This window comes from Dromaius novaehollandiae, chromosome 3 (assembly GCF_036370855.1).
Source record: "Dromaius novaehollandiae isolate bDroNov1 chromosome 3, bDroNov1.hap1, whole genome shotgun sequence".
Classification (NCBI taxonomy): Eukaryota; Metazoa; Chordata; class Aves; order Casuariiformes; family Dromaiidae; genus Dromaius; species Dromaius novaehollandiae.
Window position 1 is genome coordinate 54621762 of NC_088100.1, and position 25068 is coordinate 54646829.

General features: G+C 37.6%; 1 protein-coding gene across 3 annotated transcripts in view; it reads left to right on the top strand.

The window, feature by feature from the left end:
- Positions 1 to 25068, top strand: part of DSE (dermatan sulfate epimerase) — a 37619-nt gene that overhangs the window by 4603 nt on the left and 7948 nt on the right. For 2 of the 3 annotated variants that reach the window (XM_064508901.1, XM_064508899.1), the window contains exons 3-4: positions 9308 to 9776; positions 21872 to 22125. In XM_064508901.1, coding sequence (XP_064364971.1) covers positions 9361 to 9776; positions 21872 to 22125 — 670 coding nt within the window. In that variant the 5' untranslated portion in view covers positions 9308 to 9360. Of the gene's footprint in view, positions 1 to 9307; positions 9777 to 21871; positions 22126 to 25068 lie in introns of those variants that run through there. The other variant, XM_026123519.2, reaches the window with a different exon arrangement.

A 25068-nucleotide genomic window follows, 5' to 3' on the forward strand; every position in this document is an offset into this window, starting at 1 on the left:
CTGAGTATATAGCCTGAAAAAAATCAGATGCATCTGGGTACATAGATAGATAGATAAACTCTATATTATATCTAGGTGTATGCTATATCTAGCTATACATAGCAACTAAAGATAACGAGATAACAGATGAAAGTAGCAGAGGTAACAACAGAGTTGTACCAATAACAAACATGCATGAACAGCATATTGATTTGGTGTGAGATGAGGCTACCAGCAGGGTGGTGCAATTTCAATCTGGAAACAGAGGCATTTAAACTGGAGCAAATGAAAGAGTAGTTCTTCTGTGTAAATACACATTTGGGGTCATACACCTTCACATATCTTAAGATTTTATCTGTATAATATAAAAGCAAGTATTGGTTTCAATTTAGATTGCAGTATTCAAACTATAGTTGTAAATTGACTTGCATAGGTGTCTTTGAACCTTGTTGGTGCTCCTACATGCTGTCACAGTACTTTAACAGAGAGAAACAATGAATGTATTTTTAACGTAGTTTTGTTTGCAAGACTGAGTCATTAAGAGGATATGGAAATATTAAAATGCACTTTGATCCCATAACAACTGAAGGATGTGACATGTTTTAGAGTTGTCTTCTATTAATACGACCTCCTGTGGAAATGCTTTACAAATAAAAATAAAAATATTTATTTGATATCTTGAATTGCTCTAGTCTGTAGATAGGTATAGATGTACATATATATATAGAGAGAACTGTTCTATATAACTCCATCTGGAACATTTTGTTCATTTCTGACATCTTGGAGGCAAATGCATGAAGGACAATTAAAACAATAAGCAGGAAAAATTAAAGCTATAAATTACACATACTAGAGGTGAACAACAGACCAGGGAACTTGAAACATTTACAAATATTTGGAAAGAATAAAGATGAAGGCTAATGAAGAAATATTAGCTGGAAAAGAGGACAGAAATTAAAGTCAGAATTGGAAACACTAGGCTCTGTATTGGACATTTCTGATGCTGTAAGCAGTTGCATAAAAAAAGAAAAAAAGAAGTGAGGGCAGCTCCATTGCATGCAACATTTCTGAGGAGACTGGATTAAGCCCAAGAAGGAATTTTGTTTTGACAGCAGTAAAATTGTCTTCCCCACTTAGATGTCTGATTAATTTTTTCTGTCCTTTATTTTGAGTCTCCTGGGCATTACAATCACACTTCAAATGTTTTGCAGCTTTTCCTGTGGACTTGTGGTTCTACTACTCAATCTATGCATAGATCACACTGGTGGTAACCTCAAATAATCTCTTCCTTTGCTAACTTCCTGTTGTGAGACAATGTTTCACATTTGGGTTGTGTGCTGTTTCACATGAAACCCTCTGCATGGTTTTTGTTCCTCCAAATGCATTTGTACATGTCTTACCTGAATGAGTCTGCTTGAATGGGTGAGAAAGATGTGCTTTTAAGCAGATGCCAAATTAATACTATTTGATCACCAGGATTTTTATAGGCATTTTTTTCTGTGTTTCTGGAGCATCTGTCAGTATAACAGTCCCAGCCCCAAACAGTGTCATACATTCTGTTAAAATGCGGATGAGGATTGACTGCTGGGGCGTTAATAGAGTGAACAAACTTAGCTAAAATTTACTTTTAGCCTAGAAGAAATTTTTCAAACTTTAATGCTGTCTTCCATGAAAACATTTTTGCAAGGAATAACTGTATTCCTAATTATCTAAATGGCCTTTTAAAAAATTATTTCCATTCAGAATGAAATAAAAAATGGTAGTGCTCTAAAGACGGTCTTTATGTGGTGGTTTGTAGTTTTTCATTTTTGATGGTAAAAAGGACTGAACTTTCATTTACTGAATTTGCATGCCTTCACAGGCATGTCTGAACTGGTTGGGAATGAGTGCCTTTAGGATTCTATATATGAAAATGACTTTCTTATTCATTTTACACAATGGAGTATAGAATAAAAGATCCTAGTAAGGGTTAGGAACAGTAATGTTTGTGCTATCAAAAATTATTGAGAAACATTTATATGACAGAATCAATTTAAAATAGAAGAAAATTATGTGTTAAATATGGTTTGGGCATGCACATAATATAAATCTTGTTTTCGCATGAAGCAGAAAAAAGGTTATGCATTCAGTGTGTGTGTGTGTGTGTGTGTGTATTCCATGTTTATTTATATAAATGGTGAAAAATACACAAGTAAGATTTTAAATGAAAGGAATAACCAGAAGAAGCTTTCATACACTGATAGCAGATACCTTACACATGCCTACTGGAAACTTGCTGTCCCATTTGTAGCGTATTGCAAAATGAGTATAACCCTTCATTCGCACAGGATGAGGTTCTCACGTGGCTGCTCTAAATAGGTCCATTGAGTTTTGTGCATAGATCAAAGGATACACAGAAGTTTAATCTTGACTTCTGGCATGATGTCATATACTGATTAATTAGTATAGGAACTGGTTGTTCCTGGTGCCTTTATTATTTTCATAGTACAGCATAGCACATGTTCAGGCATATAAATTGATACAAAGCTCCTTTTAAGGTATTTCAGATCATTTCAGAGCAAGTGCAATGCCAGCCTCTGTGTACTTGAGCATTACTTTCCTTATTACATATATATAATTCTGGGATTTCAGTATTTAAGCTCTTATATGCTTTTGACATTATATAGTGGTGGTGCAGCCTATGTCTCATAGTGTAAAATCAGAGGAAGAAGTGCAGTATGTCCCCTGGTGGTTAAGGTCATAACAGGTATTTTTGAAATTTGCAAGCAGTGATTTTGCACCTTTTGTAGCGTTACATCTCCCATCTTAGAGAGAAAGATGGCCACTGGTTTAACTGGACTCACTAAAAGGGTGGTTGAAGAAGGATTTTGGACTCCTGTTGTCTTGGGATGTGAGAGCTTGCTGTACTGGTGTCCCTGCAGTTTTGAGAGGAACTGAATAGCACTAACTTATGATGTGTGAACTATATAGCTTGGGAATTTGGTCAGTAGATTTGCTGGTCCCTTTCTGCCTCCTGCCTAATTTTGCTGTCAGATATATTCCCATGAGTCTATAGGAACTGAAGGAAGTTAGTCTCTCTCGACGCTATTGCCTCTGTATGTTTTCATGGACTTACTCTGCATTATTTAGTTCTTAAATGTCATTGGATTCAGTTAGGTGAGTTGTTTGCTCTCATATTTTGAAATCTGTGTTTGTGAAATATTTGAATGAGTGGTAAAATTGAAATTGCTGGGTGACAGGGAGGGCCAGCAAATAATTCTCAGTTGATGTAAGCATCATGGATGTAAAACACCACCATTTCCAAAAGATTTATAGGTGCTCTTCCTGTTATAAGCAACAAATTAAATTGCAATGTGTGTAAAATATTTGCTAGTGTTTTGGGGTGTTTGGGCAAAGTACCAAAAATAGTTTTTACTGAAGTTTCCTTTGCCCCTTCTCTGATCTAGCCTAGCACTCCTTGTGGCAAGCGGTTATATTTTGGTAGCTGTCAGCAGCAGTGCAAAAAGATCCCTACCCATCAGTGTTTAATGGAACAAAATACCATGCATATTTCTTTGCAACATTACCTACAAGTTTCATGGCATTGGTATGGCAAAGCGGTTACTGGTCGCTGACCATTTCTTGTAAAAATATGTATTATTCTCTTAGCTGATTAGCAGTGGGTGCTACAACTGATTGTTATATTTTTAGTGCTTTTGAATGGCTTAACAAGGTGATCTTACAATGAAGTTTAAATTGTGACATAAGTATAGTGACAGTGTAATTCAACATGAAATTAAGTGCTAAGTACTTCTAGAAATTAAGACCAAGTACTACATTCAACTGAGTAGAAAAAGAGTGCTTTCGCTATGAGTATTTTATCAAGAAGTTACACAAAGATGATGAAACTCAGGGATCATTTCCTGAGGCAAAATTTTCAGGCTGAACCTGATGATTTGCTTTTTCTCACTAAAGGGGAACAGATTTTTCATTAAAAATTTGAACAAAATTCTTATTGAAACACTTGTGGAGGTAATTCAAGGAGCGACAATGTGAAATGTAGCCTCTCTGGAAAGTACGAGCAGCCCATCAGAAGAAGAAGATTTGCAGAATCTGTGTAGATCTGTCTTTAAAGGGAAATTTTGCATTTTAGGCTAAATAAAAGATGACCTTTCTTTCTTAAGAAAGGAAATTCGTTAAAAAATGTTATCCCTTCTGTAAGACGTACAGATCTACAGCAGCGATTTATTTAAAAGTCTCTGGCCTCCGGCATGGAGTTTGGGTACTAGAGCTGAGTGCCAGGGCTCCTCATGCCTCCTGTGGAGAGAGCTGGAGCTTCACAGGAGGACTCAGAGAAAAGCCGGCATATTCATAGGTGAGATACCAGGAGTTTGTCTGCAGCCTTTTTTAAGCTATTTGGAAGGAGAAGACAGCACTAAAAGGGGAAGCCCAGCCCCCCTTCCATCCACCTGAATCCCAGGACCTCTCTTGGGCAGGAGGCCCTGTTCCCATTTGGGCACTGGCATCCACGCCCCAAGGTAGAGCGGTGCCCACAACCCCGAGGCCGAGCGCGCGCCAAACAGCCACTGCTGGCAGGGCCCACTTGCACAGCAACCCAGCCTGCCCTCTGGGAAGTCCCTTCATCCGGAAACCCAAGTAATCTGTGGCAAATCCCCAAATCCCAACTTTCCTCTTGCTTGCTATAAATGTTTATCAGATACCCATGTCAGACAGGAGTCTTGGAAGGCAGTTAGTCTTGGTTAGGTTGAGGTTAGTCTTGGAAAGGTTGGTGGAGACACCAGTGATTTCTACTTTTCAAGGAGCAGTACAAGTGTTGTCCCAGCAAAGTTTCCACCCAAGTCCAGTAAAACATATTTTCACCTTCAAAGAATAGTGGCTTTTCAGAACTGATATTGTGGTGAGCTGCAATCCTCTAAATCTCTCTCTCTTTTTTTTTTTTTTTTAAAGACCCCCTAGAAGGTCGGGTTGCTTCAAAGATAGCTGTGCCAGCCCCAACAGTGCCATCCTGTCCTCACTCTCCTCTGTCCCCTCTCCCACTCCTGCATTCTCATTGTTGGGGTTGTCTTTGCATGCACAAACGACTGGAGTAAACATGCGCCTGCTTTGCTTTGAATAGTGTATCAAATTAATTTTATTAGGTGAACTTACTCTGTCTGTACCGATGTTCAGTTCAGTTAATAGCATCAGTCTTAGCATACTTTTTGGCTGCAATTGAACACCCATTCACTGATACAGATGTGGAGAATGGAAGTAGTTAAGGTTCACATGTTGCTTTTTCTGGAATAAATTATATTCTTTACTGTTTGTTTCTGCTGGTAATGGAGTGAAAATCATGGCAACTGCTCTTTCAATCTAGAACTGACTGACGGCCTTTTTAAATGGCATGGTGTATTAGCATTTTCTTCCATGGACAAGTATCCTTCAGCCTCCTTTTCATTTTTGATAGTGTATCAGATTGTGATTTGCAAACTGAATAAAAAAACCCCTTATTTTCAGAAAAGGCTGAGTTACTTATTAAAGTTTTCGTTGCAAGATGTAGTTGGGAATGATGCAGTGTAATATGAGAGTAAGAGATTCTTTTAACCTTAAAAAAATGGTGTTGTGGGATATAAGTGGTCAGAAAGCCCAAGCTCCTATCATTTCCAGTCCCATGCACCGACAAACTTGTAGCAAGTTCTCTCCCAACCATTGGGGAGTTGGGGCTCTTGTGGCCTGTTATCTAAACATGTTTGGCTTCACCTAAACTATGCAGATAATCAAGTTTCATATGCATGGTTAAAATAATACTATCTGTTTCTTTAATTTTCAGTATGCAAATAAGTTAACTAAGGAAATATCCAAGTATGGACTTGTTCAATATATAAAGCACCTTCATTCCACTCCAGGGTTGTTCTGGGAAGCGGGGCTGGTACATTTATACCACTGTAATGAGTTTTAAAAAGCCACTAGCAGTAAATGTTAGTGTTTCTGGTCACATCCTCATGGCAAAGGTGCTTTGGTGTTTTTGCCCTTCTGCAGCCTCTTCCACCTGAAAATGTTGAAGTGGTTTTTTATATATCCTTGTTTATATGCTTTTATATATCTTCATTGATCAGTTTAGTTTCTAGACAACTGCTGAAGTGAGAAAGAATGATTATACCCCTCAGTCTATGGACAGACTTGGACAAGTAAACTTGAACACTCAATCAGTGAAGTATGTGGTCAAGTCTGGTCCTAGTCAGTGAAGTACTTGTGTTTGCGATTCAAGGCAGGCCTGCTATTTGAAATCGCTGTGAAGGTGGTTTGTCATGGCTGCATTCAGATCCACGTAATTTGTATTTCCTCATCATGTGGGTGCTTTAATCACATCAACGTCCTTCTTGTTAATTTTTGTAAATTTTGTCACACCTTTATTATTGCAAATCCAGATTTTTATTATATGTGGAGCTTTGCGATTTTCATTATTACTTTTTGCTGGTCATGCTTTTAAGGATATCATAGATGAGAAAACATAGAACATCTCTTCACTGAAGGCAGCATGGTCTGAGCCATAGTCATGCCACCGTAGCGCTCCGCTCTGGTGCTTCTTTCAACATGTTTGTGGTGTTGCCTCCACAGAGGAGGCACTGGAACAAAGGTGGACCCCTTGGTAGCTGCCTCCTCCCATGCATCAGTCACGCGGGGCCAAGCCCTGCATAGTTGTGGAAGAGGGCTCACTGACCATGTTGCTGCCATGGGCTGTTGTCTTCATATTGCAGGAATGGTGGTAATGTCATTTAACCAAGAATAAATAAGAATGACTTCATAGTTCTGTTTTTGTCGCTGGCTGTTGACTTTCTTCCAGACCTTGTTTCGGAATATGCTGAAAGACTATCAGTTTACCAGTTATGCTAAACAATGCGGTATGGTGGTTACTTCTAATGTACAAAGTAAAGAAGGGTTTACCTTCTCTATTAAATATATGTATGCATGATAGGAAAAAATTAGGTGGGTTATTGAATTTTGAAAATATGAACCATGAATTTCAGACAAAACTAGAGGTGTTTGATGATGACAGACTGCTGGGATCATGTATCTAGCTTTACAGAAGGGGAGGTCTAGGAAACCACACTGCATGTTCCATAACCTCTGTTCAGAAAGACCCTAATCTAGGGAGCACTTAAAACTATCCCTAAATTTACACACGCTTAATTCTCATTAATATGCTGATGTCCTCATAGAAATCAATCCAAGGAAAAGAATGCATCTGGGATTTTTTTCTTCTTTTGTAGTCGAGGAAACTTCTTGCAATGTGTGACCATGATTGAGAGAGAAAAAAAAAAGTTACCAGGATTTTTTGTCTATTTTTCAGAAAGTATTTCTTTTTTTTTAAAAAAAAAAAAAAAAGGTTCTTTTCTCTCCCTCTGGTTTTAAAGGATTAAGAACAGCTTTTTGTAATAAAAAACATAGTTTTTCTAAAGCCTTTTTCTTAACTGTTAAAAAACCCACATCACGTTTCAGACATGATATACTGGTTTGGCTGGTTTTTACCTCCTTTCTTTTAAGATATGCTGTTGTATGGTTTCATTATTTATAGATGGGAATACGAGTGGACCTAGGTATATGTCTGGATAAATTGCAGTGCATGTTTCCGTGTGTGTGGTAAGAGAACATGCAGATATATTAAAAGTATTACCAAATAAAGCACTCTGTGATCTGCGTAAATGTGTCCTGTAATGATTGGTTTATATCCAAAAAAGGGCAAAACTTATCTGCAAAATGCATTAGAATACTATGAAAATGTCCTCTTGCATTACTGTATGTTAAGCAATTTTGCTATCCACTGTAAGGTATTTAGGTATGCACTTTTAGGGTGCAGTATTATTTTTAGCCCAAGCAAGAATGCACAAGAAAAGATACACTTCACGGCCAAAATAACTTACACCTAAATTAAATTTTAGAATAGTCGAATGCAAATGACCAGAGGGTCTGTGAAGCCAGCAGTAGCTAAGGGACCCAGGCCAACAAGGTGGTCCCGTCGTGTGTGTGTGTATGTGGGTGGGGGTGTGTTTGTGTGTGCGCGTATTCACGACATTGCTGAATCAGGATGTGGGTCTCTAAATTAGGCTTTAGCAGCCTAGGTTTCTGTTAGAAAATTTTGGCATCTATATGCAGGGAGCTGTGGGGAGAAGTAAAAGGTTGCTTTGTACTTTAGCTCCTTGCAAATTTTATTTCTGAATCCTATGAAACAGGTTTTCCTTGGAAAAAAACATTTCATATTTGTTTTGGGGGTTTTCTTTCCTTCTGTCTATTTCTCTTCTTAATAATTGAAAACTACTGTTCATTATTTACATAAAACTGTCTCTCTTGGGTCTGTTTTCTGTAACCTTTCCCCTCTGAAGAATTCTAGGAATTTGCTGGCTTTCCTCGGGGGGATCCTGGCCATATTTTATCTGAGACTTTAGGCTAGATAGTCAGTAATTTTTACAAAGTGACTTTTTATGTTTAAATACTTACATTTAACCTCTGTGTAGATCTGCCATTTGAGCACATTTTGAGAAATCATGCCTATAGGAAAATATGCACTTTAATTTAAAGTTCAGCCTTCTTGGTAGCTGGCAGTAAATCTCCACATGCAAAATGGAAGGCCCTTTAGAAAAATAAAAACAATATAAAAACCCTAAACACCTTAAAGGCCAGATATTTTAACTGTTTTTATAGAATTCTGCTGCTTTCTTTTTTCTCTTTTTCTTTCTGTCATCTTTTTCTTTCTTCCTTCCTTCCTTTCTTTTTTTTTTTTTTTTGAGGACGTGTCAGAACCAGAGGCCTTGAGCACAGTATAAAATGACCCCAGCACAAACCTCCAGCATTCCTTATCCTTTACTCTCCAGCTGTTAACATCAGCCAACGCAGCACGCAGGCTTGGCTGCCACTAACACAATCTCTGTGGCTCTCACTCCTTCCTTTTTCCCTTCCTCCCTTCTCCATTTGCCAGTACAGTCAGCAATGTTTCATATTAAGCACAGTTGCAATTATTTTAAATCAGTGAGGCCTGAGTACAAGACTTGTCTGTATGCTCGTTCTCCTCATACCAGCTACTTGAGAAAAGATAGGGGAGGGAGGGACTTTCTTCAGACCATATAGATTTTTCTTTTGGATCAGTTGTTCTGTAGGGATTTTGCCTGAAGGATTCACAAAAATTATTTGAAAGCCACTTATATATATGTGTGTTTGTGTGTATATATATATATGTATATGCAGGGTTCTTTAAGTCTGCACGGAGTTATATTTCCTTTAAAGAATCCCTATTTATGAATATTTTCTCCGAAATTCTTCTTCTAACTCTCCTTCTCACATCTGTCTGCCCTAGGATATTTCAAAGATGGTTTGGCTCCCACTGAGACTTGGAGATCTGATGCCACAATGAGGACTCACACCCGGGGAGCCCCAAGTGTGTTTTTCATACATGTGATTTGCGTCGCCTTTGCCTACAGCACCAGTGAGGACCCAGCCGCTATGGTTCCCTTTGTCAATGCCAACTATGACAGCTACCCCATGCTCTACTTCTCCAAAGGGGATGTGGAAGGTCTGCGTCTCAAGGCGACCACCACCCATCAGCACATCGCAGCTCGTCTGGCCGAGGCGGTGCAGACCATGTTGTCGAACCCTCTGGAGTACCTTCCTCCCTGGGACTCAAAGGAATTCAGCGCTCGGTGGAATGAAATTTATGGCAACAATCTTGGGGCACTGGCAATGTTCTGCTTGCTCTACCCGGAAAATATCGAAGCCATCAACATGGCCAAGGATTACATGGAGAGGATGGCAGCTCAGCCTAGTTGGTAGATTTTTGTCTTTTTTTTTTTTTTTAAGTTGCTGTTCCTACTGTATAAACTCTGCTTGCAATTGAAAGAGTGAGTGGATGAGTGAAATGCTTAAATATATTAGCCAGTAGCTATGATAAGTCTACATAATTAACTGAGATGCTCATACATTCGCTTTAACAGTGACTGACTTGCCGTATGCATTTATCCTCCTTTAGACCAGCTGTGCCACACAGCTTTTCACCTTCACTGGACCTACCCTGTTCTAAATTAATGCTGCAAGAAGGAGTAGGACACTTTGTATATCATCCTAACTCCTGTAAATTAAAAAAAAAAATCACCAATCAGGATTCACATCTGATTGTGGTGGGAGGTGATAAAAGTATGTTTTCCTCTCTTTTCTAGACTCATAAGGTTTCTTTGGGTATCAATGGAAAGAATTCAGAAAAGGAGGCCACATGAAAAACACAGAATTTTGTGTGGGTAAAAGTGACACTCTAGCTTTTATAAAAATGTTAGACGTACTACAGTTTTCCAATCTAATGAAAAGTGTTCATTTATATTTACACCAAAGGTGAGAACTACTTAGAGTTTAACTAATAGAAAAAACTCAAGTGAGATTCTTCTTTTCTAAGTTTTTTTTTCTCTTGCTTGCTGTCATATTCCAAACATTATATTCTAAAGCACTTTCAGAATTGTTTCCACAGCTAAGTGTTTCATGAATGCTCTAACATCTCTCTGTCTAAACCTCATTTTAGGCTTGCAGCTCCTTTTCTGTGCAGTTCTTCGGCATCTCCTTTATCATATTGTGTGCTTTACTACTGGGACCTGATAAAGATAGCCAACCATCTAAATACATAGCTATACTGCAATTGTTTGAGTGACTGGCATTTTGATAACCACCTCCTGGATTTATTTCACCTGGATGTGAATTGTCATGTACAAGTCACTCTGTCCTCCTTGTGCCACCCACTTTCTATAGGGGCAGAAGTTAAAATTCTTTGTCCTGAAATTCATTGAACTATTTCCTAATTGTAGCAAACTACTTTCCTCTGCACATATATAGGAAATTATGCACTGGTAGAGTGGCAAGGCTGCCAAGTTGCAGTTTAAGTGTATGTGGAACCTGAAGATTAGCCAGAAGTCTAAAAAAGCCTGGTTATGCTTGGTCATTCAGTAAATGACCTCTAAGGACCTTTCTCAGTCTTGCTCAGACTCTGCTCTAGGTTCTTTGTTCCTTTTTTCTTGTGTTAGAGTTATGTTATGGCCTGAAAAGCCGAACAAGTGGGTCTAGGAACTGTGAGCCCCTGCAGAAGGTCTTTCCTTCTCCTCACCTTCTCCTTTCACATCCACTGGCAATTTATCTCCTTTTCTTTCCTCGGGCAGCTGCACTTCTCCCAGCTATGTGCAGCAGTTGCCATTCAGGCCATCTTCCTGAATGTACCCTGGGGTCTGTGAGGAGGTCAGAGGATGGAAACGTGGGCTTTGCCAGGACAAGAGAGTGGGAGGCAGTAGGATTAGTGGCTGCACTGGGGACACTGCCCCCTTCAACAGCAGCTGCTGTCCTACAGCTCTGTGGTGTCAGCAGCTCACCAGAAGTTTGAATCAGGTTGCAAGTCAGCACAGGAGGAAGTATTTAGCTGTTCAAGCAGTATTCATTGCTCAGACAGCTATTTACCTACCTTCTCTAGGGAAAGGACAAGCTAGTAGTGTCCTATAAGTGGCTTCCAACCAAGGACAGTCATTGAAAATATGCTGGATTGAGTTAGCATGACTTGGGATCCTCTTGATGGGCATGATTTAAAAGGCATCAGCAGTGTGGGGGTCCCCCTACACCAAGTATTTAAGAGTTAAATGTCAAAGAAATATAGGAACTAGACCAAAAGAGATAGTGGGAGAGAGAAGGGACATACTGGATTTAATTTGCTTGCATGCCACAGAAGAGTGGACACATGGGAGTCGGGAAGAAAAATAATAACATGACAGGATGGTTTTTTATTTTCAGAATCTTCCACAGAAGCATAGCAATGCAAAGCCTTGGTCTTACCTTCATTTCACCTCATGTCCTGGGAAGCAGTCTGTATGACAGTCTTTCTTCTGGCACAGGGACAGAGCTTTACAGAGGTGGATCCCAGGTTGTGTAACCATCTCCAACAGCACCTACAGACTGCCCCAAAACTCAACAGCTTCCTCCCTAGTTTCATTGTTCACACTTTTTTTTTTTTTTAGCTTGCTTTGTTTAGTGTAAACACACAGTTATATGACTGTCTCTATTTTAATAGAATAAGAAAATTAAGCAAGTAATTGTGTGAGTAGTGGAACTACTAATTTATAGCTGTCTTTCTCACTTTGCTGTGTCTTGCTCACTGTTCCAATGACCTCATTCCATTTCTGTATCTCCTGTGATTCCTGTCCTGGAATAATTTTTGTTCCTCTGTTCCCTAGCATAATGCTCGCCTTTGTCCCAGCTAACCAGCTGACGATCAGAACAGAGCAGATATCCTATTTCCACTCAGCTTTGATAATCTTTACCCCTAAAAAATACTGTTCTTTTAAAGCAAGTGTCTTGTGTTACTTCAATCAAAGATAAGCCATCCTTTTTCCATCTGTCCCTCTTGAGGTAGCCATGTTGTTCAGCTAACAATCAAGCTTTAATTGAGGTTCTCTGCTTTACAGAAGACGAAGGTATAGTGAGCTTAGGAGGGAAGTACAGAGGGAGGGAATCGGAAACACAGGGAATATTGCTGTGGTAGGCAGCCCTTTGTGCAGCCCCCCAGCACACATAGCAGCCAGCTTTTCAAATGCTGTGACAAAACCATGGACTTGGTTGCTTTTTTTTTTTCTCTCTCTCTCCCCAGGGAACTCATGACTGAAAATGATGTACAGATGGAGTTTACACTATAGCTTTTCCAACACTGATGACAGTAATATATGTTCCTCTCCCTTGTCCAGCAGTAGTTTTCTGGAAAGCTGTAGCAACATAACAGCTCTGAGGCAGGTACTGTTCTGCCCAGCTTTGCTAAAATAGGTCAACAGGTTCAGAAGTTAAAGGAGTGGACAGACAGACAGCATGATTATGTAAATCTGTTTTTCTTAAGAAAGTCAACTAAAAAGTATCAGCAAAACATGTTACTGCACAGACACCTCCACTAGAATAAGACTAGGAGAACAAATGTGGCAAATACGAGACATGTTGCATAATCACTACCAGCAGGCATTTAGATCTTATGGAGATAACCATGGTATAAGACTGTACATGAACTATTCTTGCAGTATCACAGTAATGGAATTATAGAGAAAATTGCTCTTCAATATATATAATCCTATTTATTTTGCCTCGGACTTGGGTAATTAGTTGTTAATTGTGGGTAATTAATAATGTTAAGCTTATTAAATAATTGAGCACAAATATGTTCTGACCAGGAGGGCAGAAGGAAGGAGTGGCGTTGAGGCTACCAAAACTGAGAGCACCAAATGCTCAGCAGTCTGTCTAGGCTCCCTCTGTCATCAGTAAAGAGGGCTTGTTCAGAAAGGTATCAGTAAGATGCCTAGTCTGGAGAAACTTCTTTCCTAAGACTTGTGTAATGTAGGTGCCTACTCTGCCCTGTAAATTGCCCTAAAAATGCCTTTTTATTTCTGAGGGTTCCATCAGTACATACTGAAAAGTTAAATCTGGCCATCTCGTATGGATTCTTGTTGGCAGCTTGATTCTTTCAGTAGTATAATCTGGATTTCTTTTTACTTCTGATGAAATGGTATTGATTCTAAAATAACTCTAGAACTTTAAAAATAACCAGTTGGATGAGTTTACACTAATATTTTTAAAGATCTTAAATAAAATTTAAGCCTTACCACAAAACAAAAGTATATTTTGGTAGTGTGTGCAGTAGTTAGATAAAATAAATCCAGTGTCAAGCGTCACTGGGTTTTATCCCAGAACGTCGGGAGGCTAACTTTTTAAATTTCATCCTTATGTTGGTGAGAATCTCCTATAGCCAAATATAGTTCAGTATATTGGGGTATAATTATGGTAAAGTCTGGTGATAATTGATACATGTATGGAAATGGCATGTAATTAAACATTAGCGTCTCCTTTCATCAATCACAATAGTAATTTTCTATTGCATGATAAAGTAAACCCTTAATTCAGTTCCCATTCATGTAGGTCAGCAGAAGTTGAGCTGTTTGTCATAACAACCAATGTCGAGGGGCATGTTACTCACAACAGAGCATCAATAATTACTATATCCTGCAGTGGGTTTATATTCCAGAATAAACAAAGGGTCAATGGCTAATAGCTAACTATAACAATCATTACAAATAATATGGGAACAGATAATGCTTTGGAAACTAGCAAGACCAGGGAAACGTAATGCATTAATATTCCAATAAAAATAGATGGACCTTTGCTATTTCTGTTAGTAAAAATTAAAGGCCAGTGTTAAATAATTTGCTTGGTTTTCCTGGGATTCAATATCTAAAAGGTTTCTAAAATCTTTGGGAAAGTTTGTCCTTATATTTAAGCCACGTTATTTTATTTTACAGAAAACAGAGGATGTAGATTATTTTTCTGGCATTTTATCTATCACTTGCCTCTAGAACACTCCCTACCAAAAGTGCGTTTTTGGCCGAGGGGATCTGTACTAGTGATTCTTTCCATATGCCATCGAAGCCTGTTCCAGAACTGGCTGAAATGATGTAATTAGAGTCACACATCATGCAGAAATAAGAGTCTAGTCAGATTTTATGTTTTAGACAAAGAAATGAGGCACTTTTTTCTTTACTAAGCCTGTCGTATAAACAAATACCTTAGAAGTTCCCAAACTGTACACCCTTTTTTACAGGGGGAGAGATTTCCCCCTTTAGAATTGCCAAACAGCAGCGCCAGATTTCAGCACTTTTTGCTGTTGTTGTTATATGTAGTTCATGCACCACTTTTAAACACAAGCACTTTCCTACTGTAGAGTGCGGTGTAGGATCTGACAGTAAGTCTTACTTCATGGGTTTCATAGGGGGGATAATTGCTGTCAAGCATGAGCAAACATTCCAAGAAAATAGCAGTGAGTGAGCAGAAACTAACCCAAGTCTTTGGCGTAACAAATCTGTGACCCTTCTGGTATTTCTTATTAACCAGCAATCCTGTAGCCTTCTGTTAGTTCTTGTGTATTAGAAGTATTGGAGCATACTGCAGCACCGTTGCCGTTAGTGTCCAGAGAGTGCTCAGTGCTGAAGAATATACAATTATGATGTATAAATAATTAAATGTTTACATAAATGTATGAAGAAAATAAATTCCCATGTGCTAGGCTGAAATAGAGCAAGTCTCTATGCTGATACCACAAATTTAGAAGATCCATTTGACTCATAATAATCAACCATCAGTCACATTCAGACAACACTTAATAAGGATTTATAAGAGTGTGCCATAGAAACTGGTGTGAAGGAAGCTTGGAGGATGCTGAGATCGTCTTCCTAAGGGGAAGCAGAAAAAGAAAAGGGAGGGTAGGAGGATGAATTTGGTATCTGGAATATATATTATGCTAGTAACTGAATTATCAAACCCTCACTTTGTTTTTATCTTTTTCATATGTAGCTTTTAAAAACAGAAATTGTGCACGACTGTTTGAAATTAAAATGTCTAGCTGAAGTTCAAAGAGTTTATTTTATACTTTCTTTTTTAATATATAGTTCCAAATTAATTCTCTAGGAGATAAATTGGTACTGAAGTCCTGTGGTAAACACAGGGAGCTCACTTTGTGGTGTGCCTGGTATAAACATTTGCTATAAAGAGAACTAGATAGTCAGTTGAAATAATAATATAAATTTCCATCTGCTTTGTATGGCAAACTACTAAAACAAGCTTGGCCCTTACTTTTAATGTAGCAACATAGAAGGATCATGATAATACTAAGTAGAAGCCCAGTTTGAAAAGGACTGTTCTTGTGATCAAAGAGAAAAATGAGAGAAAAGGATATGAAAGACATTTTAGAAGCAGTACAATGATGAATATAGGCCTATGGGGAAAAAAGAGAGAAAAAGAGGATAGGAAATAGCTGAAAGTTTCCAAAAAAGGAATAGAGTTCTAGTTGCCCCCCTCCACCTAAACTGTACAGCTCTACTTTTATAATAGACTCTTAAACTTTCTGAAAAATATGTCAGGTTTTTTCCAATATGAATTTAGCCCTTTACATTTAAACACTACTTTCCCCATCTTCCTGTGAACTGGGCTGAAATGAACATCAAGAGCGTGTCTGGGTGACTGTTGCTGAAACACAACTGGTAAAGGAACAGGAGCAAGCTTGTTGTGTTTCACCTAAGACACCCAGAAATATAAATCATCACTTTTCAAGGACTTTTTAAATTTTTTAAATTTTTCTAGCAGTTGTTGCAAATGACCGAAGACTTAGGTTATGCAGACAGTAGAGCTTTTGTTTTGGCAGTCGACTAGAAAAAAAGCTGGCAAGGTGAAAGTTAAGAGATTGTTTTGGATCAAATAGATTTTTTCAAGGATTTTTTTGGTTTTCTCTCCAAAACAAAAATTGGAAAATATTGTTCCGTTAGTGAGCAAAGTATCTCATTTGAGCACATGAAAATATTTTGTTTTGAAGGCTTTGTAAGAAAAATACTAGAAATCAACTCTAGTTTAAAAAATAAATGTTGGTGGTCTCACTCCCATTGGTGTGTATACTCCCCTTCAGTATGTATTCTCCTCCTGGACATGAAAAAGTATTTCTCTCCTTTGCCTGATGGGAGTTTTAAAGCTCTATCTGCTGCCCCAGTAGTGTGTGCCAGGAATAGTATTTCTGGAGTGCCAGGGCATTGCTATGGTCAACGGTAAGTCCATGCAATTATACAGTTGAATTCAGAATTAGTTGTCCCAATGATGTGCCACGTTTGCATCCACATTTGGCATTTTACATGCCTTAAGCTCAACCATGCTGTTGGCTAGCTACCATGTGGAAGCTGGATAGCATCTAAATACACTAAAAGTATGTTCTTTAACTAATTTCCACCCATAAGCCTTCAGAATAGAGCCTTGGTTCATTTCTTTTGTGACCACCTCATGAACAGAAGAGTTTCAGGACTGAGTGCTGGCACGCTCTGTCTCATCATTAGCTCAGTCTGCCCTCAGCCCCCCGGTTATTCTGCGTTGGGTTATTTGTCATGGGAAAGTTTGGAGGGGTAAGCTTCAGGATGTGGATTACATGCGTAATGCATGTGTCGGGATATGCTTAATGTTTCGTTTTACAGTCAGTGATGACATATTACTTATTGACGTAGACTCTGGAGATCAGATATCAGGCTGCCCAGGGGGTTATTCTGTTTCTCAGGTTAGACTGCTAGTTTTCTATTTACTTCAATTTGTATTTAAGAATTGAATGCAAAGCGAAGAAAGGGCAGTTCTAAATATCCCATAGACTATGAGCAAGGAATTCACTCAGGTGGGAGAATGTGATTTAAATCCTGCCTTGAACTGGACAGATAGTGATTATTTTTGCCCCCTTGCTAATATTTCTTAAAGAAGTGCTAATACTTCTGTATTTTAGTGTCGAAGAAAGTAGTTCTCGGTAGAGAGAAATAAGCAAAAAAATAGGTAAAACTGTTTCTACTGAGAAAGGAGACATTGGCAGCATTAGTAATGTTCTCAAGGAAGATGTTGAGGTAATCTTACCATATATGTGTGTATATGTGTATATCTATACATAATTATATATATATATATATCTCGCTGTTTCAAGGGGACAGGATATTGATCTTTACGTCCTATCTTAATCTATATATAATTTATACACGTATTTAAAGCATGCAATCCTATTAAGTTAAAGTGGTATGTGCACACTTAATTTTGGACAATGCAGTACATTTGCGGTGCTTTTTTACATCATATACTGAAGACTGAAGAATTGAGTCCCATCATATTCCCCATTCAGATTCATCATTTACTAGAAGGTGGTAAATCTAAAACAGACATCCTTAATCACAGTGCTAAAATTCTCAAAATATGTAAGAAAACGACATTATTCATTAATTTTTATTTCTTCACACTTTCTTCATGGAGGATTTATATCAATCTTTCACTGACTAAAATAAAGTAATAAAAAATATTTTATATAGCAAAAATGAAGAGAACATAAAGAATATCTCAGACATGTATTTGTCCGCTGCTATTCACAGCATTCGTCCAGACAGCAGTTCTTGATGCAAAATGATGCACACAATTTCGGATGTTTCTGGAGTTCAATCATTAGGCAGCAGAACCACTCATTACTTCTAGCTCTCTTAAAAACCTTCTCAAGTTTCCAAATAGGTACCTTTTCTAAATATACCTACAGGTATATGAAGTGTAAGATTTTTTTTTTTGTTTTTGGTCTCCATCTGTAGGGAAGCATGTATGGTGTTCTTGTTATTTTTAAAGTATCTTTTAGTATTTTTGCAATAGCTGCTTTTGCTAACATTGTTTATGCTTGAGACTAAATAGTTTGATCTGTACCAAACCTGTTAGAAATATTTGTATTTACTTTGAATTCCTTTTTCTAACATCTTGGATTCTTTTCTGTAACATATGTTACTTTTAAAATAGAAAAGAGGTTAATGCAGCAACTTGTTACTCGCATTCTTCAAACCCAGTTAGTTGCCAAGTTGTTGTTCATAGTATCTAATGTTCAGTTTTACTCTTGAAAGGATTAGAAAGTTGCTGTTATCCAGTGCAAATCATTGACATATTTTTATTCATCTTTAACTGTATAAATACGCACAGATTTTCTTTAATATTTCAATGCAGTGTGGTTAATAGATAGCCCTGAAAACTGTTTCTCCACAGAACACGTTCAGTGCAGGCCTATGGTATCATGCATTCCCACGGTTTATCGGCTGGGCTGTTTACCAAGGCTGACACCAGCAATCCATTTGAAAAATGGGAACGTAATTTTGATGCAAAAAGCATTTAATGCTTTTGCCACTTGACCGTTCTTCTTGTGGCTCATTTTACACACTGTTTGCTGGACGTTGCTTAGTTCCATTGAAATTACAGTAATGGAGGTACAGTGATTTACATTTATAAGACTTACTACTTACAAGGGAGCTTCATTTTAAATACGGATGTTGGCTGGGTTTCCTGTATGCTTATAAGACTGAGGTTCTTTAAATCCTCATCTTTAATTTTTTTGTATTTGTGTGCATCTCCTCTGTGAAACTGTATGTTAGACTTACTGTAACTGTAATTTGAGGGAAGTAATTAAAAAATTACTTTGTGCAACCTGGGGCAGGTAACTATGCCAAGGTGTAGGCTTAGGAAGTCTATGTTCTTTTACACTGAAGGTATTTTTTGCTGAAAAAGTGAATTTAAGTGAAGTCATAATCGATCAGTTTAGCGCTTTCTGTGCAGAGGAATGTTTTCCATTCTACTAGAAATGACAGCCATGGAGATTAATATAGTATCTTTTGCTATCGAGTTTTATGCAGAATTTCATAGAAAAACAAACAATGTTAGTGTATATCTTAACAATGAAATTCACAACAAAATCATTTGTCATATCTCATTTCAGATGAAGTGAGGGAAAGATCATCCAATAGTTTTTAATACTTTCCAGTTAGCAATTTTTAATGTTGTTTTAAGGATACTTAACTTTGAATTAAATGTTTTAAGTTAATTAAATGTTTAAGTTAAGAAAGGCAGATTCTGTCATTGTTCTCTTTTTTCCTAATGTATAAGGTAGCCTCAAGCACATTTTAACTGTGCCAGACTAAGGCCTTTAAAGTGATGTTTCCTGTACCCATTTGAGCTGAATTTGATTTTTTGAATGTGCAAAGGTTTAGTGGAAAGTAAAACAAAAAATACTTTTGAAATTAGAATTCATGATATAGTTGTTCAAAGGTGTGTTCATGTTTCAAGGGATTGCTGACAGTGATGAAAATGCCGGGGTTTTCCATATAACACAGTAGAAAATAATTTTATTTTCATGTATATTTATGACTAATAACATGTTAAGAGCTTTTTCAATGACAATCAAAGAAGAAAAAGCAGAAATAGAGTTGCAGAGACTGACCTGAGATTGACAAATAACCAATTAAATCAGTTTTTCAAATTTTGTGGCTTGGTGATACCTGGAGAATAGGAAGAGTTGCCTGCCTAATTTTGTTAGGTTTTCTTCACATTTATCTGGAAATGTGTGCCATTGTCAAATGGAAAAAATGAGCTTCTATGTAAAGCATGTCAATGTTTGGCTTACAGGCCTATAATTTTTTTCCCACAACAATTAACCCAAAATGTGAATAAGAATTTTTACTGCACCTGGCCAGAAGCCTTTACTGATAAATTTAAAGTTTGGATGGGAACAGAATGACAGAGTAATGCTTATAACAGAGGCCACAGAGAATGTAATGGGGATTTGGGGATCAGTAATAAATTTCTAGAACTTTTTTTCCCAAAGCTTTGACAGTTATTTTTTTAGCATGCTTTCAGCTGTCTATCTTCGTATCATTCACAACTTTTTCCCATTAATGTCTGCCCATTGAGCAAGAAACAAACAAAATGGTGCAAAGAAAATAATCTAGTCCGGTAAAAACCCTCCTTCAACAAAAGGTCAAGTAAATTCCGAATTCGCTCGTGTATTTAGCTTAAAATTGACGAGAAAAAGATTTCATTGAAAAAGTGGAAATGAATGCATAACTTCAGTCAGCAGAAGGCTGAATTCAAGCTGAGAGAAGGTGAATGCTTCCAAATATTGGAAATTTAGCTAATCAGAAAGGCTACAGAGGCTTTCCTTACATACTGATGTGACGTTGCCAAGTTCCTTTGGGTTCTTGCAATGATGTTAGACATACTGACATAAAAATTAAATGTCATTTTTCTCACTCTTATGTCTTATATTTTACCATAATTGCAGTGCCCTAAGCTGATATTCCTAGTTTCTAAGTGATTTATTGACATCCTTTGAATGCAAGTAAGTGCCCCCACAGGAGAATGAGGGGTTTTTTTTAATCTTGCTTTTCTCCCATCTGTTTGTTTACTCAGTTACTTATACAAACCTAAGATGAAATCATATTTATAGAATCATGGAATAGTGGAGGTTGGAAGGTGCACACTTCAGGGGCACAACACAACTTCCACTGATTGCAATAGGTCACTATCTCATTTCAATGATTTAAAATTCATTTCTGTAACAAAAATGTGTGGCAAAGTAAACGAATGAGGAAACCAAACATGAAAACACAGTCGTTTATTCTATCAAACTGAGATTTTTTTCAGAATATATTCCTTTACATTTACTGTCTTGTAAAACTATGGCCTGAATATACTCTCAGTGGTGCAAAACTAAAGGTTTTGATACTCAATATTCTCTTGGTTCAAAGAGAAATATTTGTGCTACCTCCCCAACCCAGTAGAAATTTTCTTGTTACAAGTTCACTATTTTGCTAAGCTCATCATAATCATCTGATACAAGCAGGTATCTCCTAGAAAATAATTTTGAGTAGTAGCCTTTTACTTCTTTTTATGGTAATGCTGTTTTTAATGCTATTAAGTGTGTTAATTTGAACTGTAGTTATGAAAATAAATTTTCTCATTTCTACTTCTACCCTTGAATGCATTTGTGAAATTAAGAAACACCATTGTGAATTATTTTATTAAACTTTCTTTAAAGAAAATTCACTATAGCCACCACTCAGGATGTTTTTATCAACATTAAGCTCCTTTGGAAAGAAGAATGTTATAAATTTTTGGAGGCACATAAATTATGGGATATTACTTTCTCACAAAAATGTTGTGAATCTTGCTTTAAATTAGTAGATTCAATTTTTTTCATATCTATTTCTCCCAGCAAAACCTAGCATATCAGAAACACTGCTTTAATATTTGCATATCAGAAACACTGCTTTAATATTTAAAGACTTAATCTAATGAAATTAATGAGCTTTGAAAGTTAGAAGACTGTGTACTTGGGAAAGAATAAAATGGTCTCAGAGACTTAAGTAGCTCACTACCGTGTTAAAATTCATGATGAGTTGGTTAACCTCAAAGACATTAAGTCATATATACCTCACAATACAGTAAGAGAGAGAAAAAGAAAAAAAAAAGTGGAACTCAATTAATTGAGCTCTTCCTTTATTGACAGGCTAGTGAAGGATGCTCCATGGGATGAGGTCCCTCTTGCTCACTCCTTAGTTGGTTTTGCCACTGCTTATGACTTCTTGTACAGCTATCTCAGCAAGACTCAACAGGAGAGATTTCTCGAGGTGATTGCCAATGCCTCAGGATATATGTACGAAACATCCTACAGACGCGGATGGGGTTTCCAGTACCTCCATAACCACCAGCCGACCAACTGTGTGGCCCTGCTGGCTGGGAGCCTGGTTCTGATGAATCAAGGTAGGTGCTAAACCATAGGAACGTTTTTTCTAAAGTGTATAGACTGAATCAGCCATTTATGCAATAAAGTTCAGGAACTGATACAAATGTTTTTTCTGCACTTTCCGCATTAAGCACTCAGCATCTGATGCAGTCAGCTGTAAAGGTGTGCTGCTTTGTGTGCTTCTGCAAGCATAGCTGTATTTGGTTTGCTCCTATGCTGCTTAGAAAAATATGGTCTACTGAACAGAATAAAAGTCTGTGGACAGTCGTACAAGGTGTAGTATATATGCATACGTATGTGTGTACATCAAGTTAGTCATCTAATTGATTCTGGAATTCTTAACTCACTGTTTGTAAGCATTAAAAATTCCCTTGTATATAATGTAGCCAGTTCAGATTTACATACAGCTTTTTCAGAGTAAACTCAGAGCTTGTTCTACCACCTTTGCTCCCTTAGAGTGATACACATAGTGTCTTTATACAATGCATGCAGAAAGCTAGTGATCAGAAACATACTGCACATTGGGCTGGGGGCAAGACGACAAGATAACCTGCAGTTAGGTCCAAGACTTCTGTCCTGTTGCCCTTGAGACAGCTACAAAGATGTAACTTTATCCACTCAAGAGCCATGGCTTGGGACCCTTCCTTTCAGGTGTCCTGTTTTTCAGAGATGAGCAGGGCTTTACCTTTCTCCCTTTGAATTATTGCTCCCCAGAGCCTTCACCCAAGATGCATCTATGCCAGCTACAACCTTGCTCTTTGTGTGGGGGACTTAATCCTTTTTTCCCATTTCCCAGAAGAACATCCTCACCAAATGCTTTTGGCTGTTCTGCCCAGGGACGGTCCCTCTCCTGTTTCGCTGCTATGCCATGTGAAAGAAAATGCAAGACTCAGAGTCAGAGAGAAAGAGCAGATAAGAAATCCTGACTCTAAACTTGGCTGAGAGGGGGAAGCCATGGAGCCAGCTCCTACTTGTAAGAATGCATCAGTATTTTATCCAGTGATTATTTAATATAGACTGTACCCTCCTGTTATGTGCTAGAAGTCTTTTGAAAACACGATGCCCGATGGAGCTACTTACTTGCTGCAAGGCAAGGAAAATCTAGTTTCTGGAGCCTGATGGCATTACTAAGCTGTTCAGCTCTGCCAGGCAAAGGCACATCTGCACAGAGTGGGAGCTCTCAGATGACTGAGGAATTTGTAGCAAAAACTGTGGCACCTACTGTGTTTGGGGGTCACCTTTTTGTTGCATTTCTTTCATAACAAGCTTACCCAATAATGTACATAGGCTGAAGAGCAAAAAGAGCGTATGTGGAAATCATCCTCTTTCCCCCTATCTTGCCCTTCACAAATTGGAGACTTAAGATCAAGTTTATTTAGTGGGTTTTCCTAAATTCCTCATAATTCCATCCTTCCCTGCTCCTCTGTTGTTGCAGAAAGCTGGCAGTTTGAAGGATGACTGTTTTTCATTAATGTATAGATGGTAAGTATGCTTTATGCTAAGCAGTAGTAACACCACAAATAAAGTAGAGTAATATTTGTTTCACCGTCTTGTTTTTATGGCAAAAAATGCAAATTCAGCAACACTGGAGGAATTTTTAATTAATGCTGATATTTTAAACGAAAATAGGTTCCAACTTCCAGATCGTACATTTCCAACTGAAATTCCAGTTGTTTGTAATTTAAAGCAAGTTTATTTTTAAAAAATAGAAGTTCAAATGAAGTATTTCTGTTCATAATTAAAAATAAAATAATATTAATAAAATAAAAGTCAAACAATTTAAAAAATTAGTTTCTTAAATGTTCTCATTCCAAGATAGAAGCTTTTTCTTGCAGAGAAGAAAGGAAGAGAGGGAGGAGAGGGAGGGATACACAGAGATAGGTGTTTACAAACATAATGTCCTGTATCAAATGCATATTAATTGCAAATAGTGTATCCCTTTCTCTCAAAGTTTTAAATTTAAAGAAATAATTTTAAGCATTGTATTCAGCTTTTTATGGACTGTTGAAGTATGCAGAGATTAAATAGCATGTTTAAAGATGCTGATAAAGTTTGTCATAGTGCTGCGAAATGAACCTAATTTAAGTTAATTCTAAGTACCCACATATATTAAAGTCTTTTCAGTTAAAATAAAAGCTCATATGTTTGAAAAAGAAACTTGAGTAAGGCCTAATTTGTTCTGTATACTGCTAATTATAGGTGTACTTTGATTAATTTTGTTTTCTTGTGACATCTGTGTTATCTGACAGAGTACTGAGTGTCTTTTTTATTCTAATATATTTTTACCCTTTTAATGTACTGTAAGTATAGGGTTATTATAGCATAGATATGGACTAAGTAAATGGAGTTTATCATATGCTTCAAAGTAGTAAATGCACTATGCTGAATCATGATAATATGCATAAATTTGAAAACAGTAGGAAGATAATAGTCCAAAGTACCTCTTGCGATTTTTAAGTCACAGGGGAAAAAGGAGGTGGAGTGTTTGGGCTTGTATTCAGAAAAAGTCCTGCGGTGCCCAGCTCTGTCAGTGTAGTGAAGTAGTGTTAAGGTAGCTGTAAGTAGAAGTAAGCAGTGCTACCTGCTCCTGTTGCTCAAGCCTTCCTGATCATAGCTCTCCCTTCAGCCAGTGGAGAAAAGTACCATGTTAGAATCAGCTTGCCTGTTTAACTTGGGCATTGCAATTTTTTCTCTCCTTTAACTGAGCACAGTTTGGCAGCCTTGACTAGTCGGTAGTCTGAATTGCTCATCACTCTGCTGAGCATAAATGCAGTAACTGTGGCAAGAGAACGAAACATTCATAGTAGCGGGTTTGAATGTTCTCTGAGTCTGGCATATGCACTTCATTCAGCAGGCACTGATTCACCAAATAGTGGGATGTAATGTAAGTTAGCGGCTGTAGAGCTGAGCTCTGGTAGGTGGTGAAAATGAGGGTGGTTACATCTATGCCCAGACACTTT